The sequence below is a fragment of the Mastigoproctus giganteus genome, unplaced genomic scaffold (genome assembly GCF_048544385.1).
Source record: "Mastigoproctus giganteus isolate SK-2022 unplaced genomic scaffold, ASM4854438v1 scaffold_18, whole genome shotgun sequence".
In the NCBI taxonomy this organism is placed as follows: Eukaryota; Metazoa; Arthropoda; class Arachnida; order Uropygi; family Thelyphonidae; genus Mastigoproctus; species Mastigoproctus giganteus.
Genome location: NW_028328295.1, coordinates 223,176 through 240,387, shown reverse-complemented (window position 1 = coordinate 240,387; position 17,212 = coordinate 223,176). Strand labels below are relative to the sequence as shown.

At 36.0% G+C, this 17,212-nt stretch overlaps 1 protein-coding gene across 1 annotated transcript in view; it reads left to right on the top strand.

Moving 5' to 3' along the window:
* mus302 (mutagen-sensitive 302) overlaps window positions 1–17,212 on the top strand; it is a 279,343-nt gene that overhangs the window by 106,004 nt on the left and 156,127 nt on the right. The window contains exon 7 of the mRNA XM_090389437.1: window positions 3,440–3,635. Within this exon, the coding sequence (XP_090245563.1) occupies window positions 3,440–3,635 (196 nt within the window). The remainder of the gene's footprint in view (window positions 1–3,439; window positions 3,636–17,212) is intronic.

The following is a 17,212-nucleotide window of genomic DNA, read 5'->3' as shown; positions in this document are numbered from 1 at the left end:
ACCAGATCTCAACTCCTTTAAGCGTCTGTGAGATGAGCTGAAACAAGCTGTTTGTGGCAGATATGAGCAGTTATCTCATGCCATACAAACTGAAGTAGCTGCAGGTGTGATACAGCATCAAGTCAGCATCAACCAGAATGCTGTGGAATATGGCATTTCACAGAGTACGGTAAATTCTGAAGATTCGAGCCTGTTCTGTGGGCTAAAGAGGTGTTAATTCTATTTGCTTGGTGTACCTAATATGCTGGCAATTAACATGCGATATGGTGATCATTTTGATTGTCACAATCATTGTTTATTCTTGAATCATTTTGGACATTGCTCTATTTTGTTTGTGATTGTTCCTTGTGCTTGTTCCACATCGTGGTGCCATACTAGTTATGAATGCATTGTGTCATTTTTAATATTAATTTCTATGTCTAGCACACTGTTTTTTAAAAGTTTTCTAGTGCTGCTGATTAGAATTGAACATTTTTCAGTAATAATTTTTTGTTGAGACTTCTGATAGTGGTTTCCCACATGACCTCCCACAGGGATGTATGATAACTTGTACATTGAGCTAAAAATGAAAGTAATCCTTGTTGTGTGTTGATTACTAAAAAAATAATAAAAAGTGATTTATATTTGTTACTTCGAAGTTAGCTTTGCTTTTAATTTCAGTTTACTGCCTAAATAAATTGTTCTGTATGCAGTTTTTTTTTGTTTTTTTTTTCATTTAGTCTTATAGAGGGTGTTTCAAAAGTGATGATCAATAATTTAAAGGTGAACTGTATAGACTACAATATGCAAAAAAAGCCTAGTAAACATGGGTCCGTAAGTAAATCGTTTTCAAGATATTGCACATTTCTAGTTGGGATCCATCACTGACAAGGTGAACTGTACAGAGTTGGGATCCACCACTGACTTGTTTGTTTAGGTTAAGCTAGGTTATGCTCATTCTCTCGGCACCTCCTTAGCCAGATGGGAAGGAGCAGCAGCAATGCATAACACACGCTTCTTGATTAGACTGGGGTTCGAGCCCGTCACCACCAAATACGGAGGGTGCGGAAAGGTCAGGGAATGACCACTGCATATTCCCAGAGCAATATGGCCTTAGTTGCTAATGCTCCTAAAAACCAAAAAATAACAAACAGCTCATTCTCTCCATTTACCCTCTCTCAATGCTCTGAGACATAGCAGGTACTTGTCAAAGGATAGTCAACATGGAAAAAGGGTACAGCAATGAAGAGTATGCGGACATGCACTTCATGTATGGTAAAGACAATGGCAGTGCACTAAGGTGTTGTCACCAAGAAGCATTTCCCAGCCAAACAGGTGCACATTCATCAGGGTACATCAGCGCCTTAGAGAAAATAGGTGCTCTGCACATGGAATACGAGCAGTTAGGCCCAAAAGTGTAACATCTGTAAAATCATTTGGTTTTGAAACCAAAAATTAAAAATGTGTTATCTTATGTTTAATAAAACAATCATTAGCGAAGGATTCGCAGCTTTTTGCTAACTAGTGTTCGCATAGTCAGTGGCGGATCTTAAAAAAAAATGTGCATTATCTCGAAAACAGTTCATTTGCAGCCTGATGTTCAGTGGTACTGTTTTGCTTATTTTAGTTTGTACTTTTCACCTTTAAATTATTGACCATAATTTTTGAAACACCCTGTATAGATATAAAAGAATGAAAAATAATTTCCAGTTATTGGTGATTTGGATTCTGTAATACATTACCTAGCATATTTAGTATATTACATAATACAATCAGCAGTAAAAGTGTTAGCATGTAGTACAGGTACTAATAACTGATAAATATTATATATGATTTCAGATTTTTCTATAATACAGTCAGTCCTCGTATAACATGTGTTTACACTACACAAATTCGATCATACATGATTTATAAATAGGGGAACGATATCTTATATAACACGAACCAAATTTGCTTATGCACGATTCGTCTTTGTGTTTACAAGAAATGGAATTCGAACGCAGAATCACTCCAACCGAACGCAACACGATAGGAATGAAGAGAAGATTCTGAAAATGTATTTGTTTTTTATATCAGTGAAGGGGAAACACATTTCACCATAATAGCCTAAAAACCAACACAATTCCAGCTATCGGTATAATCGCAAATGCAATTAGATAGAGTTTACTACCAGTTTATAACAGATTCCACTAGCAGAAACGCAACTGGAAACTGTTTTTATTGTTTTATGGTAGTAACCCCTAGAAATGTGCTTTAGTAAAATGTGAGATGTTAATAGTGTATCTCTGCCTTTACGGTGTTGTTTATTCAGTTGCTACACACCCGCAGCTTTGTTTATGTGTATCAATCGTGCCTCCTCGTTTTGTAATTGTGCTTTATTCCCTAAAAATGAGTGAAATACTTAAAAGGTGTGAAAAGGAAGCGTCCTGGTGAAGACACTGCAGATTCAGAGAGAAAAGCAATATCGATAAACAGGGGTGGACTGAGTCAAAAATTCTTACCCGGGAAAATTTATAGTGGCCTCATACTATGATTTATGGCCAAAATCACACCGGCCTCCGGCCCATCGGGGTTTCCCCGGTAAGGCTTATGGCCAGTCCGCCTCTGTCGATAGAGAAAAAATATGAAATTGTAAAACGCTTTGAGCGAAATGAAAGACCATGTGATATTGCACGTGCTACAGACTTAAATGAGGCAACGCTGAGAATTACAAAGAATGCAGAGAAGATAAAAACAACTTTCATAGCAGGAACAACTCAAAGTGTAATTAAAATCCATTAGATTAAGACACAAAGAATTGATTGTTGTTATTGTTATTTTGGTTTTTAGGAGCATTAGCAACTAAGGCCATATTGCTCCGGGATATGCGGTGGTCATTCCCTGACCTTTTCGCATCCTCCGTATTTGGTCGTGATGGGCTCGAACCCCGGTCTAATCAAGAAGCGTGTGCTACACACTGCTGCTCCTTCCCACCTGGCTACGGAGGCGCCTACAAAGAATTGGAAGAGATGGAACGGCTGTCATCTTTTTGGATAGAAAATCAAACAAAAAAACAAGTTTGCTTACGATAGAAGCAAAAGCAGTAGCAATATTTTATTACGTAATAGTTGTAATAAAATACGTAAGTATTTTATTTCGATTATTTATTGTGTTTGGTAATGTTTTGGTTACAAATGTGTGTTCAATCTTGGGTGGTCGGCACCTAACCCTATTTTCCCCATAGGGCCTGTTGTTTATATTGCACGAGGGTTTCTAGGAACACAACTATCGTGCTATACGAGGACTGACTGTATTTTGTTTTTGTAATGTATTTATATAATTTTATCACTTGGGGCATTTCCAATTGTCGAACTTGATAAAATTATCACATTTCTTAAATTGCGAATTGGTTGATTTTCATAAATGTTTTTATCATTATATTTGCTATTCAAAATTCATGATTTATCTTTATTTTCGTAAGCTCATCAGACAAAGTGATAGAAAGAAATATTCAAGCATCCACTCTTAAGTCATCTTTATCAATTGTGCTTCAGAAAACATTAGCTATGTGCAAAGATGGAGGCTGTCGAGTGCTTGGGGCTTCAGAAACCTTAGGGATGCTCATTGTGTCACAACCAAGTACTAACAGCCTTTTCCCTGGATTTGGAATTAAAAAGGTATGAAAATTGTGCATTTTGCTTATTTGCAAAATTTTTTTTTATCATTATGTGTGCATGTATAAAATATTAGCCTTCTGCTTTATCTCTCATGAAGCAAAATGGTATATATTATCAGGGATGAGCAGCACTTATAGTATAGCAATAATATCAACATGGCCAGAATGGAAATACCTTTCAAATACAAGAAAAATATTAAACAGATGATGTAAAATTAAAAAAATTACTGTTTTTTTTTTTTTTTTTTTTGCTTAGGTAAAGGAAAATTTTAAATCCACTTCCGTTAATGGGATACCTCATACTGCTTGTTTCACATTACACCTCAAATGTTTAGCTTGATATCAGTGGTGGAAGTCCTTAATTCACTTTGCAAAGTGGTCACGAAACAATCAGTTCTTAATTTTTGATTTGCACTGCTTAAGTTTTGAAAAGTTGTTAAATGATTGATGTAAGTACTTCCAAATATAGATATCAGTGCAGTAGTAATCAGATGTCAACCTAGTTTATATATTTTGATTACTTTGAAATATTTGTCTTCTCTCTCTTTAAATCTGTATAAGCTCCTTGACTATGTGGCTAGGTGGGAATTTTATCTGACAGTTGTCTTCTCTTTGACTTTAAGGCAAATTTCTTAGATCCAGTGTAATTATCTGTCCTTAATTTTGAGTCTGGTCACCTATCATTAAATTTATTGAATATTAATGATAGGAGGCGTAGATTGTTGTAGCTAACATTAGTTGATAGCGGAAACAGTCTATTGATAGTTAACTTTTTAAATCCTCAAGCATCTCAATGAGATCATCATGCAAATGTCTGGTTTCCCAGACTTTTCAGATAAAAATTTTGGAGTATCTTCATGGAAGTTCAGCTGCTAACACTCTGGATATACAATGGAGAATCTTTCTTTTATTTGATTTGACGATTCACTGTTTCTTTGAAAAAATTCCATTTTTCTTCACATTTTTGTTTGTATAAAAAAATAATAGAACTAAGCCAAAATTTTGATTTTTAAAATTAAAATAGTGCAGATTTCTGCTTAGTTTCATTAATGAATTTATTATCAGGTGTGGAATTAGCATCAGGTGTTGCAGTCTATATGGCAAAATAGAAATGCATGATATAGCATTGTTCACTGTGTGTGTGTGGTTATTTCTTAGTATTTGTGTAGTGAAAATTAGTTAACACCGAGTAAGGTGCTAAATAAATAAGGTGTTAAATTTCAGGACAGGTACACAAGATTTTCCTTATACTGGGTGATTAATAAGTTTCCCTATTCAGAGACCCTAGTGTCAAAATGGTTAGAGTTAGCATTCTGAAAATTGGTGGGTATGTCATTTAGGGTATATGGAAGCTATTTGTAGAAGGAAAAAAATTAGTTAATTTCCGCTACCAGGGGAAAAACAGTGCTGCACACATATAAAAGTTGTCATTTACTTCAAGGCATGCTACTTATGCAAATGACAACATGTTGGATAAAAGCAGAAAGCCCCACACACCACTGTCAATAACCATTATGGCTCTTACAAAAAAAGGAATGTGCTCTTTTAGTAAACTGTTCTACCAGAATAATAGTAACGCTATATCTGCAATAAGGCCTCTGAGGTTGGGATTATTCATACCACCAATTTTAAACACACACACCAACCGTTTATGACTGATTGAATAATGAAATAAAATAAAATAAAATGATAGAAAAGACTGTAAAATAATATTTACAAAAAACTTTTAATTATTTACAAAAACTAAACTATAACAAAAGTAAAATAAGTTAAAATGCATTAAAATATAAATATAAAAGCGGTAAAAAGACGATAAAAAACACTATTAGAGCTTTCGGAGGTGTCTGCCTCCTTCTTCAGTAACAGTGAGACTTAAACGACACATCCTTAAATACCAGGTTCACGGCACATGTGGATGACCAGGCGCATACTCAGCATTCCTTTCACTTGTACCAGAACCGGAAGTGGTCTGGACACGTGGAAAATTAAAACGTTTATCTCTTGTCAAAACCACCGCCTCAAAAAGGGGGTGAAGCCTGACTCCCCTGTCTCTGTTTATACTATTGTTACCAGAGGATCCAATCCACAGACTTTCCAGCCACTTGCGGTCCCAGAATCTATGCGCCCGGTCAAGGATGACAGCGTTGTCGGGGGAGATCTGGTGTTGTATAGTAACGCTAATAGTAACGCTAATGCAGCACACGTGAATATTGGAAACTTAAAGGTTTGCATAAAGAACCTTTGACGTCAGTGGGGCTTCGAAAACTAATAAAAAAATTTGAAGTGACCAGAGAGTTAGGTGTAATTCCAGGCAGGGGATGACCATGTATCGGAATGGAGGTAGTGGATGAAGTGGCGGTTGCAATGGCCTCCAGGTCAGAATGCCAAACACTACCAGTCAGTAGTGCCAGAGGTGTGCCAAGAGACTTCAACCTTCCAAGGTTCATGTAGTGCAAGAACTAAATTCTTGTGATCAGCAACAACGAATAGACTTTGCTCTACGATTTCTGGCTCATATGGAACTTGACGATACATGGGCTCATATGATCTTGTGGTCTGATGAGGCACATTTCACTCTTCATAGGGCTGTAAATGCACAAAACTGCTGAATATGGGGAACTTCTCATTCATCTGCTGTGCATGAAAGACCATTACTAAGTCCATACGTTACAGTATGGTATGGATTCACAGCAGAGTTTATAATCGGACCATTTTTCTTTGAAGAGTCTATATCTCATGGCCCATAAGGTGTACTGTAACTAGTGCCCGGTACTGCGCTCCTCTAAGAGATCACATTATTCTCACTGTGCAAGAAAGGCAGTGTTTGGAGACCGTAGTGTTCATGCAAGATGGCGCTCCTCCCCACACTGGTCGACAAGTGAAGGAATTGCTCCGTTCAACATACAGAAATGATTGCATCATTTCTGGAGACTTTCTGCAGTTCGAGCCAGTCTGATCACCAGATCGCAATCCCTGTATTTCTGGCTATAGGGATACCTGAAAGACAGAGTTTACCATGGCAGCATACAGATGCTTGTCGATTTAAAAGCAAGCATTAAACATCATATAGCCAAATCCCCAATGAGATGCTACGTGAAACTGTGTTGCATGCAGTCCTCTTTTTCAGAATGTCATCTCAAGTGAAGGAAAGCATATAGAACAATATCTGTAGATTTCTAAGTTCTGATATTAAAATCTAATCCTAAGTTAAGTATTCCATCGCATGTTTACAGTGCCAGTGTCTCCTTGGCACTGTAAATTTTTTTTTTTTCTACAAATTGCTTCCCCATATCCTAAATGACATACCCACCGATTTTCACAGTGCTGTCTCTAACCGTTTTGACATCTAGGGTCTCCTGAATAGAGAATCTTATTTTATAACCACATGGTATTTTAAAATCTGAAAATAGGTAACACATTTACATTGTGTACTGTATGTAGATGTCATTTTTCAGTTTTAAGTCGCAGTAAATGTGATGTAATTGGCCATTTGCAAAGAAATAAGCATTGCATGTAATCAGACATTTGCAAAGAAATAAGCATTAAGCATTGCATGAAATCAGACATTTGCAAACAAATAAGCATTAAGAAGTGCGATGTAATCAGAAATTTCCACTGCACATAAGCATTATTCAGTGTGCAGTGCATAAAATGAAATGCAATAACAGCTATCGTATTTCCTAGTAGCAGTGTTCTTTATTTGCATATTCCTCTGAATTATGCTGATCATACAGTCACATTTTTCAGAAATATATTTCCCTATAGCAATATTGCAAAAAAAATATAGTTGTAGAAAAACAAAACAACAGTCATTGTTTGTGGAATTGCATAATAAGGAAAAAGAGGCTCTCAAAAACAGACCACTTTCAATTGCTACAGATGGCAGTAATCAAATTGATCCAGGCTATATCCCATTGTGCTGACAGTTTCAACTGATGCCTGCCACTGAAGTAAAATAGATATTGAAGCATATGTGTACACACATTGGCTGTCTTTGCAGTTCATAGAAAGAAACTGAAAAATAGTTGTTGCATTCTGTGGTGACGATTATGTCGTACATGCCAAATGGTTATTTGCATCTTTTAACAGAGAACATAATCATTCCGGTTGTGTGGTCTAGAAATAAGTTTCTTGATAGCAAAAAAAATGCAGTTATGAAAGACCAAAAATAACAGGTATTATTAGTGAAACTTCACAGATAGGAAAAGAAGAGGTAGTGACAATTCTGAAAATGAGTGATTTTTTTTTTTTTTTTATTGCTACAGATTGCAGTAATCAAAGTGATTCCAAGCTGTATCTCATTGTCGCTAACTTTCAGAATTAAAAACATCAAATTAAAAGCAGCTTGCTCTCTGTGCTACCATTGGAAAATGAAACTGCATGATACAACTTTGGACATCTAAACAACTGGAAGCAAAGCATGTGGAATTCCTTCAAAATACTGTCTGAAATATAGTCTAAATAATGCACCTGTTATGGTAGACAAAAAATTGAGTAGCAAGGGCATTAAGAGGCAGTTGATCGCTTGGTGGTAAAAGGCTGTCCTTGTCATCTTATTAATTCTGTGCTGAAAAGGGATCTGCATTCCTTCCTGTGAAAATGAATGAATACTTGGTGAAAATTTCCTTTTTTAATATTAAATTTAATAATTTCAACTGATGCATACTACTGAAGTAAAAAAGATTTTGAACCATGTATACGAATGTATTGGCTATCTTTGGTTAAATGTTTAAATACATATGAATTGTTTCAGAAAACAGAAGTTGAGGGAATAAATGAGGAAGAAGAAAAGTTGGCTCTGTAAGTTTGAAGTTGGACAGTAAAAGGATGCCGACTGGTTGCGGCATGTGTTAATACTGTTTTGGAAGAGAGAAAGTAGAAATTACGGAATAGTAATTTCTACTTTCAAAGTTAGAAAGTGAGTGATCAGAAAGAAGTCACTGAAGATAAGCATAGCCAGTTCAGAAGAACAGTACCCATGGAAGTATCTATAGAAAAGGCATGCAGTAGAAACAGAAAGTCTATGAAATAGAAAGTGGAGAGACTCTGTTAAAGATGGGTCATTAATTAAATGAACTGCCCTTCTTTGAATGAAACTTAGAAGCCAGAGAGAGAGAGGTTTTGGGGATACTGCACCATATGTGAGAAAAATATTTCATTGTAGAGCAGATTTGTGCAGAGTAAACAGCTGTTTGTAATAGAATACTGCCAAGGGCAAAAGACTAAACCTAGTTTTTCAGATGCAGAAGAAGCAGTATTTGTGAAGTTCTTGTGCTAAGATAGATTAGAAGTCAGGGTAATTCCTAATAGAGGTATGTGATCTTCCTAGAAATCTGAGTGTCACTGAAGATAAGCATAGGAGCAGAAGAAACCTTTTTCAAGATTTAAGACAGGACTTTTACCTGGAGATCATCATTTAAGGAATTGGTAGTGGATATTTGGGAAGTTGAAGCTGTTTGTGCAGGGCAAGGTTTCTCAAACTGGAAGGTGGAATGCACTGTACTATCATTGGCAAAACTGCGGATAGGATTACTTGTCAATGGAAGAAGGTCATTAATATGCAAGAGGAAAAGAGTGGGAGAAAGAACTGAACCTTGGGGAACACCTGCATTAGTGAAGAAGTTAGAAGACAGAGAGCCATCTACCATCACCTGCTGTGAGCAGTCAAAAAGAAAACTGGATACCCAGTTACAAAAATCAGTTGCCAAACTATAAGATGGAAGCTTATTTAGAAGACCTTATTGCCAAACTCATTGAAAATCCTCACTTGTGCAGAAAGTCTGTTTGTGTTTCTCTCTTCTGGCTGAATAAATCAGTTTGCTTTACTTCATTTAAAAGATATGCCAGTACAGTCAGTCCTTGTATAGCATGATAGTTGTTGTTCCTAGAAACCCTCGTGCAATGCAAAATCGTGCACTATGAATAACAGGCCCTATGAGAAAAATAGGGTTAGATGCTGACCACCCAAGATTGAACACACATTTGTAACCAAAACATTACCAAACACAATAAATAGCTGTAATAAAATACGTATTTTATTACAACTATTACGTAATAAAATATTGCCAATGCTTTTGCTTCTATCGTAAGCCAACTTGTTCTTTGTTTGATCTTCTGTCCAAACAGATGATAGCCATTCCATCTCTTCCAATTCTTTGTCTTGATCTAATGGATTTTGTTACACTTTGATTTGTTCATGCTATGAAAGTTTTTTTTTTTTTTTTTTTTTTTGTCTGCATTCTTTCTAATTCTCGGTGTTGCCTCATTTAGGCCTGTAGCATGTGCAATATCACATGTTTTCATTTCGCTCAAAGCACTTCACAATTTCATATTTTTTCTCTATAGACAGAGGCGAACTGGCCATATCGGTGAACCCCGGTGGGCTAGATGCCAGAAGACAATAGAGGCTGGTGCGATTTTGGCCTTAAACGCTAGTGTGAGGCTGCTACAAATTTTCCCAGATAAGAATTTGACCCAGTCCGCCTCTATCGATATTACTTTTATTTGTAGTGTCTTCACCAGGACGCTTCCTTTTCACACCTTTTACACACACCACATCGAGTTAGGTGTTATCACACCTAACTCAATCTAATTGCATTTGCGATAATACCGATAGGTGGAATTGTTTGGGTTTTTACTTTATTATGGTGAAATATGTTTTCCCTTCATTGATATAAATACATTTATTTATTTATTTCATATGATGTGATCAATACACGAAGGAACCAGTTTTTTCTTGCTTCCTTCGTGTATCGTGGCCAGGATATCCAACCAATCGGTTGGTTCGGCACCATCATGATATCCAGCCTGTGGCGAGAATCGAACCCACGACCTTTGGGTTGCCAGGCAGGCACTTTACCCACCTGGCTAGCCCGGTCGGCATATAAATACATTTTCAGAATCTTCTCTTCATTCCTGTTGTGTTCAGTTGGGGTGATTCCACGTTTGACTGCCATTTCTTGTAAACCGAAAGGCGAATTGTGCATAAGCAAGTTCGGTTTGAGTTATATACGATATCTTTCCCCAATTTATAAATCATGTATGATCGAATTTGTGTAGTGTAAACACGTGTTATATGAGACTGACTGTGTATTTGAAAATCAAACATAGATCTTCAATCCAAGATATCTCACATTCATTTAGATTATTCCTCCTAGATATGTAGAGGAATGTTATGTGCAAATTTATTTTACCAAACGAAAAAGAATGCCATTAACATTCAGCTTACTCAATCCATTCAAAATTCCTGTATTTCATTGACATAACTGCATTAGCTGTCCTTGCAGTCTGTGTGCAGTATAGGTCTCTTTTGTTCTTCACTAGATAAGAGTTATGTATGAACACACTCTCCGTTAATGTGTGCTCATAAATAATAAAGTTATCTAGGATGACCATTTCAAAAATGTAAATCTTGGCATGAGCATTTAAAAAATTCTGTATGTCATGGAGAGGTGGTAAAAAGCAACTAGTGAAACCTCTTTTCACATTCACGGTGCCTCTCTACAGCCTTTGCTGGCAGCAAGAGGTTGCAGAGATTCCTTTTGAACATCTCTTTTGTTTATTCCATTCTTCTAAAATATTTTTTACTTTTGTGTTTTAATTTCACTCATCATTTTTGATGATCTCATATGGCTTTTCTCCGTTTTGAGATTTTTAACTAAATTCCAAAACATTTATCCATATCTTTACTGAAATCTTCCCAAGATTTTTCTTTGGCCTCTTTCAACATATCTTGGCTCTCTTGCACCTTTCTTTTTATTCCAATAAAAGTATATTAAATTTCTTCACCAAAAATGTCATTTTTTCCTTTCCTTAATTGTGCATCTTACTTCTGGGGGTCTGCCATGCATTATGAATTTCCTATACTATAGAACTTCACCCCACCCAACATACCTCTTTCACAGCCTCCACTAAAATTCTCTTAAACTCCTGCAATTTTTCAGCCATATTTTCATCACAAATACCATTTAACTTTTGGGCAAGTAGGTGTGTGCATATTTAATGGTTGTTGACAAGTTTGACAGGTTTAATTTTTGTCACTTTTAACACTTTCAATATCCTGTTATTTTTGTCACCGATTATCACTTTTAATTTGCTCAGCACAAGTTGGTAGTCACTTCCAATATCAAATCTTCTTTTAGTATATACCCTTATTTTTTCACTTAGTAAAAAATTAACTGATGATATTATAATGATATCGTCAGTTGCATTTTTCTTTATGATTTATCCATATATATATATATATATATTTTTTTTTTTTTTTGTTTATGTTCTATACATTAAAGTTGTAGCCTTTTATGCTGATATAATTTGTTTGTAATTAAGACATGCCTTGCATAAAATTCTAATAGCCTTTTATCACAATCTGAATAATAATGGCTATCTAATTGCCATTGTCATTAAGTTTAATATTTCTCTCCAAATTTCCCTAAAATATCCTTGTAAATGTGTAATAATCTTTTCTACTCTGCAATTTAAATCTGTCTTCCTACCATGCTATTAAAACCAATACTGTTCTTTCCTTGCAATTGGTTCCTAATGCTGTTTCCAAATTAAGGACAAACATGTATATTTAATTCCTTTTGTAACTTTTCAACTAGTTTCTTCCCAACTAGTTCTAAAAGATATTGCTACACCTTCCTTGCACTGTATTTTACTTATAGAATAAATTAATAATATTATTAGTTTTTCTCTTTGTTTCTGTGATACTTTCTGTTTTTATATCATATTGACCTAGTTCTTCAGCTAATTCCACTTATTTGCTATTTAAACTTCTGATATTGATAGTTACTATCTTGATAGTTGCTCCAACAGCAAATTGTTAACCCAGATGACATTCCAATTAGTATGAGTCTCAATTGCTTTGTTCTACCACGGTGATAAGGTTTATCCTATAATTTATCCACTTTGGTTGGCATGGTCCCATATAGACAGCCATTACTCTAATTTAGAGTAAATTTCCAAATTTTATACCTTGAACCCCCCCCCCCCCCCCAAATTAATAATTTTGAATTCCGTTTCCAAAACAATTTCAAATAAGCAGGTTTGACATAATATTTTGCTAATATAGCCCTTCCCCGATTTACGTAAGTGTTGCATTCCACAGAACTCTACATAAGTCGGAATTTCCCTAAATGCTTATGCAGCACTCACAACTATGTGCGCTGAATTTGACTGAAGCAACAAAGAAACATTCAACGAACATGTAAATAGAATTATTTATTCAATTTTTTTATCTCATGTGCAAGAAAAATTACAAAGTGTACAAACTTATAAAATTACAAAAAGAGACAGGAGACAGGCATAACGTCAGCAAGTTTTACCTTTCAAGCATCGTTGCCAGAATTAACTCTCCAGCTGATAAGCTTTGTTTGTTATTTGGTTTTTAGGAGCATTAGCAACTAAGGCCATATTGCTCCAGGAATATGTGTTGGTCATTCCCTGATCTTTCCACATCCTCCGTATTTGGTGGTGATGGGCTCAAACCCCAGTCTAATCAAGAAGAGTGTGCTACGCACTGCTGCTCCTTCCCACCTGGCTACGGAGGCACCAAGCTGATAAGCATGCTGCTGCAGAAGTTGAGGAGTGTGGAGATTTAGAAGGAGTTTTTTCCAACATATCACAAAATATCTCTGCAACTGCAAAATCAGCACTGGCGACTTCATGCATACTTTAATGTTTTGGAAACCAGCACGATGCTTGAACCTATTAAACCACCCATTGCTTACCATGAATGTGGCTTGGGGTTTGCCGTCTTCTTCTTTATCTTCGCCTTCTTCCCACGTTTATATGGCTTGGGGTTTGCCGTACTTATCCTTAATATCATCATAAATACTTCTTACTTTTGCTTGAATGGCCATTGGACTCAGGGGCACTTGCTTCTGAATCTGATTTTCCATCCATATTATTAATTAATAGCTTTTCCGTCTTTGATATAGCACCTGAACGCTGTTTTGTGATCACTGTTGATCCTTTAACATGTTATTGATCCTCCCTGTTCTTTTATATGCACGCTGTCCTTTAAAAATAGTATTCTATGTTGAAGCAGCGAGACCAGATTCCTGTGCAATAGATGACAAATTTTGTCCTGCTTCGTACTTCTTAATCGTCTTCATTTCTAAATCAATTTTGTTTCGTTTCCTAGCCCTGTTCCATTAATCACTTTACCTTCACCATTATAATAAGTAAATAAGAATGAAGAGAAGATTCTGAAAATTTATTTGTTTTTTATGATTGACGATTTCAGTGAAGGGAACACATTTCACCATAAAAACCCACAGAATTCCAGTTATCAGTATTATCGCAAATGCTATAAGACTGAGTGTACTGTGCCATTAACAATACGATAATTCTTTAGTTCATTTAATCTCAAAGAGCATAATAAAATTGATGAAATGATGAAAAAAGAATAAAATTGAAATAAAGCAGCTTGTTGATTCCCCCCCCCCCCATTCAAGGACACACACCTCACACTTTGGGACCTTCTGCTCTAGTTGTAAACAGGGAGTGAACCAAACAAGTGAAAAGTGGCAGAATACCACACACTCAAGTGCCATAGGGGACCATAGTCTAAAAATGATCAGGATTTAAAATTATTTTTAAAAACCTAATGCGTAACAACTTATATGTTCATGCTAAATAAACACATAACATTGCACAGTGTTGAATGCAGTACAGTGTTATGTGAGTACATTGTTATTCCTGCCTTTGTTCCCTTTGCTCATACACTTTTGAAGTTTGTTCTGTGCTATCAACAATATAATTCCATTTCTTCTGGCACTGTAGCTATAGCTGAAATGTGCAACAATGTGCAGAAAAAATAAAAATCAAGTTCCCAAACATAGCTTACATTTTTAATACTTAGCATTTTGGCAATCTAGAGCAGTGGTCCCCAAACGTTTAGAGAAGTGGGCCACATGAATTTTTGTAATACAGGAGCTCCCCGACTTACATAATACTCAAATTACGGAAATTTGACTTTATGTAAGTTTTTGCCGGCCAGTGCAAACTTAAAAAAATCGTGTAAGCGTATTTTGCATCCTGTAGGGAAAAATGGAGGTAATGTGAACCCAATAACAGTTTTTTTTTTTTTTTTTTTTTTTTATTCGTTCTGAGTCCTTGGAAGTTGAAAATTTCGCTCTATTATTACCAAGCTATTTATCTCTCTAAAAGGTCATATTTATAATGGAAATTGCGATACACTTTCATCATTATCATATGTTCCCGTTATAAGAATAAATTTTGAACGCCTTCATGATATTTTTCTAAAGCACGTTTTTCTGGAGGTCATGACCATAAAACAACTTGCACTTTTCAGTTTATTGGGCTTTTCTGTTCATGCATCTAATTATAAACGGGTAGTAAACTCGATCTTATTGCATTTGCGATAATACCGATGACTGGAATCGTGTGAGTTTTTACGCTATTACGGTGAAATGTGTTCCCCTTCACCAAAATCTTCAATCATATAAAATACAAATTTTCAGAAAACTTCTTTTCATTCCTATTTACTTATTACAATGATGAAGGGAAAGGGACCAACGAAAAGTGCAAGTGGTGGTAGTGCCAGGAAACGAAACAAAATTCATTTAGAAATGAAGCAGGACAAAATTTGTCATCTATTGTAATGGAATTAGGTTTCGCTGCTTCAACAGTGAATACTATTTTAAAGGACAGTGTGCATATAAAGGAACATGTCAAAGGATCAACAGTGATCACAAAACAGCGTTCAGTTGCTATATCAAAGATGGAATAGCTGTTAATTTGGATCGAAAATTATATTCAGAAGCGAGTGCCCATGAGTCCAATGACCATTCAAGAAAAAGCAACAAGTATTTATAAAGATATTACGGATAAGTACGTAAACCCCAACCCAAGTTTGTGGCAAGCAACGGGTGGTTTAATAGGTTCAATCATCTCGCTGGTTTCCACAATGTTAAAGTATGCGGTGAAGTCACCAGTGCCGATTCTGCAGCTGCAGAGAAATTTTGTGATGTGTTGGAAAAAAATAAAAAGGTGGCGGCTATTCAACATAGCAAATTTTTAACATTGACGAGACTGCTCTGTATTGTAAAAAAATGCTGGATCGAACATACATTGCCAAAGAGGAAAATACAATGCCAAGTTTCAAGGCGTCAAAAGATAGGGACACACTCTTGCTTGGGGCTAATGCAGCGGGATATTACAGATAAAAACCACTGCTTGTGTACCATTCTGAAAATCCTCATGCATTTAAAGGCATCAATAAAGCCACCCTACCCGTGCATTTCCAATCGAAACAGAGAGCATGGATAACAATATCTCTCTTCGAGGATTGGTTTAAATACTGCTTCATTCCCGAGGTTGAAAAATATTGTAAAGACAATGACATTCCTTTCAAGATTTTGCTTCTATTAGATGATGCTCCAGGACATCCTACGCATCTAGATGGTTTCAATTCAAACGTGAGAGTCATATTTCTACTGCCAAAAATGACTTCACTCATCCAACCTATGGATCAGGGTGTTATTTTGAATTTAATAGCATACTATTTATGCACAGCATTTGCTCACGTATTGTCTGCAGTAGACGGTGAGGAAAATTTTATGTTAAGAGACTTTTGGAAATCTTACAATATTTACCACGCCATCTTAAACATCAATAAGGGCTAGGCAGATATTACTAAAAGTTGTTTAAATGACGCATGGAAGAAAATATGCCAACAGCACGTAAAAGGCTTAGAAGGATTTCAAAAAGACAAAGCATATGAAGCAGTTACAGATAAAATTGTAAAGGTTGTAGAGCTACTTCAGTTGGAAGATGCCAAAGACATGGAGTTAATAGAGCAAGAGAAGGAATTATCTAATGAAGAACTTATTGACTTGCAGGCAGCGATATTGAAAGAAGAAAACGTTGACGAAGCTCAAGATGAAAGAAATGAGGAGCTGAGACGCTTCATTACGTTGGTTAAGACATCAAAGGTGGATATTGTTGGGATAGCAAAGACGTGGTGTCACAGATATAGGGAATGCAGAACTGGAATTTGGGAAGTACAATGTGTACAGAAAGGATAGACAGGATAGGAAGGGAGGAGGTGTTATGCTGTTAATTAAGAAAACATAAAATAAAAAGAAGTACATCCAGTTGATATAGATGAACAGTGCAGTGTCGAGTTAGTTTGGTGTGACATAAGCACTGTCAAAGCAAAAATAAGAGTAGGAGTTTGTTATAGGCCTAATGACTCGAATGAGTACAATGAACAATTGTACAGACAAATAGAGTGGGCTAGTAAATCAGAATGTCTTATAATGGGGGATTTTAACTTCCCAGATATTGACTGGAACTTGTGGGTTGGTCACTCACACACTAGTAAGACTTTTGTGGATTTATTGGATGATTGTTTTCTACAGCTTTATGTTCGAGAGGCAACCACAGAGGGTAATACTCTTGATCTGGTTATCAGCAGTGATCATTCGTGTATTAAGAATTTGCAGATAAAGGAACCGCTAGGTGGCAGTGATCACAGTTTACTGATGTGGGATTTACTTAAAGATATATTTACCATCAAAGTAAAGGAAAGGGTTTTTGCTTCCGTAAAGG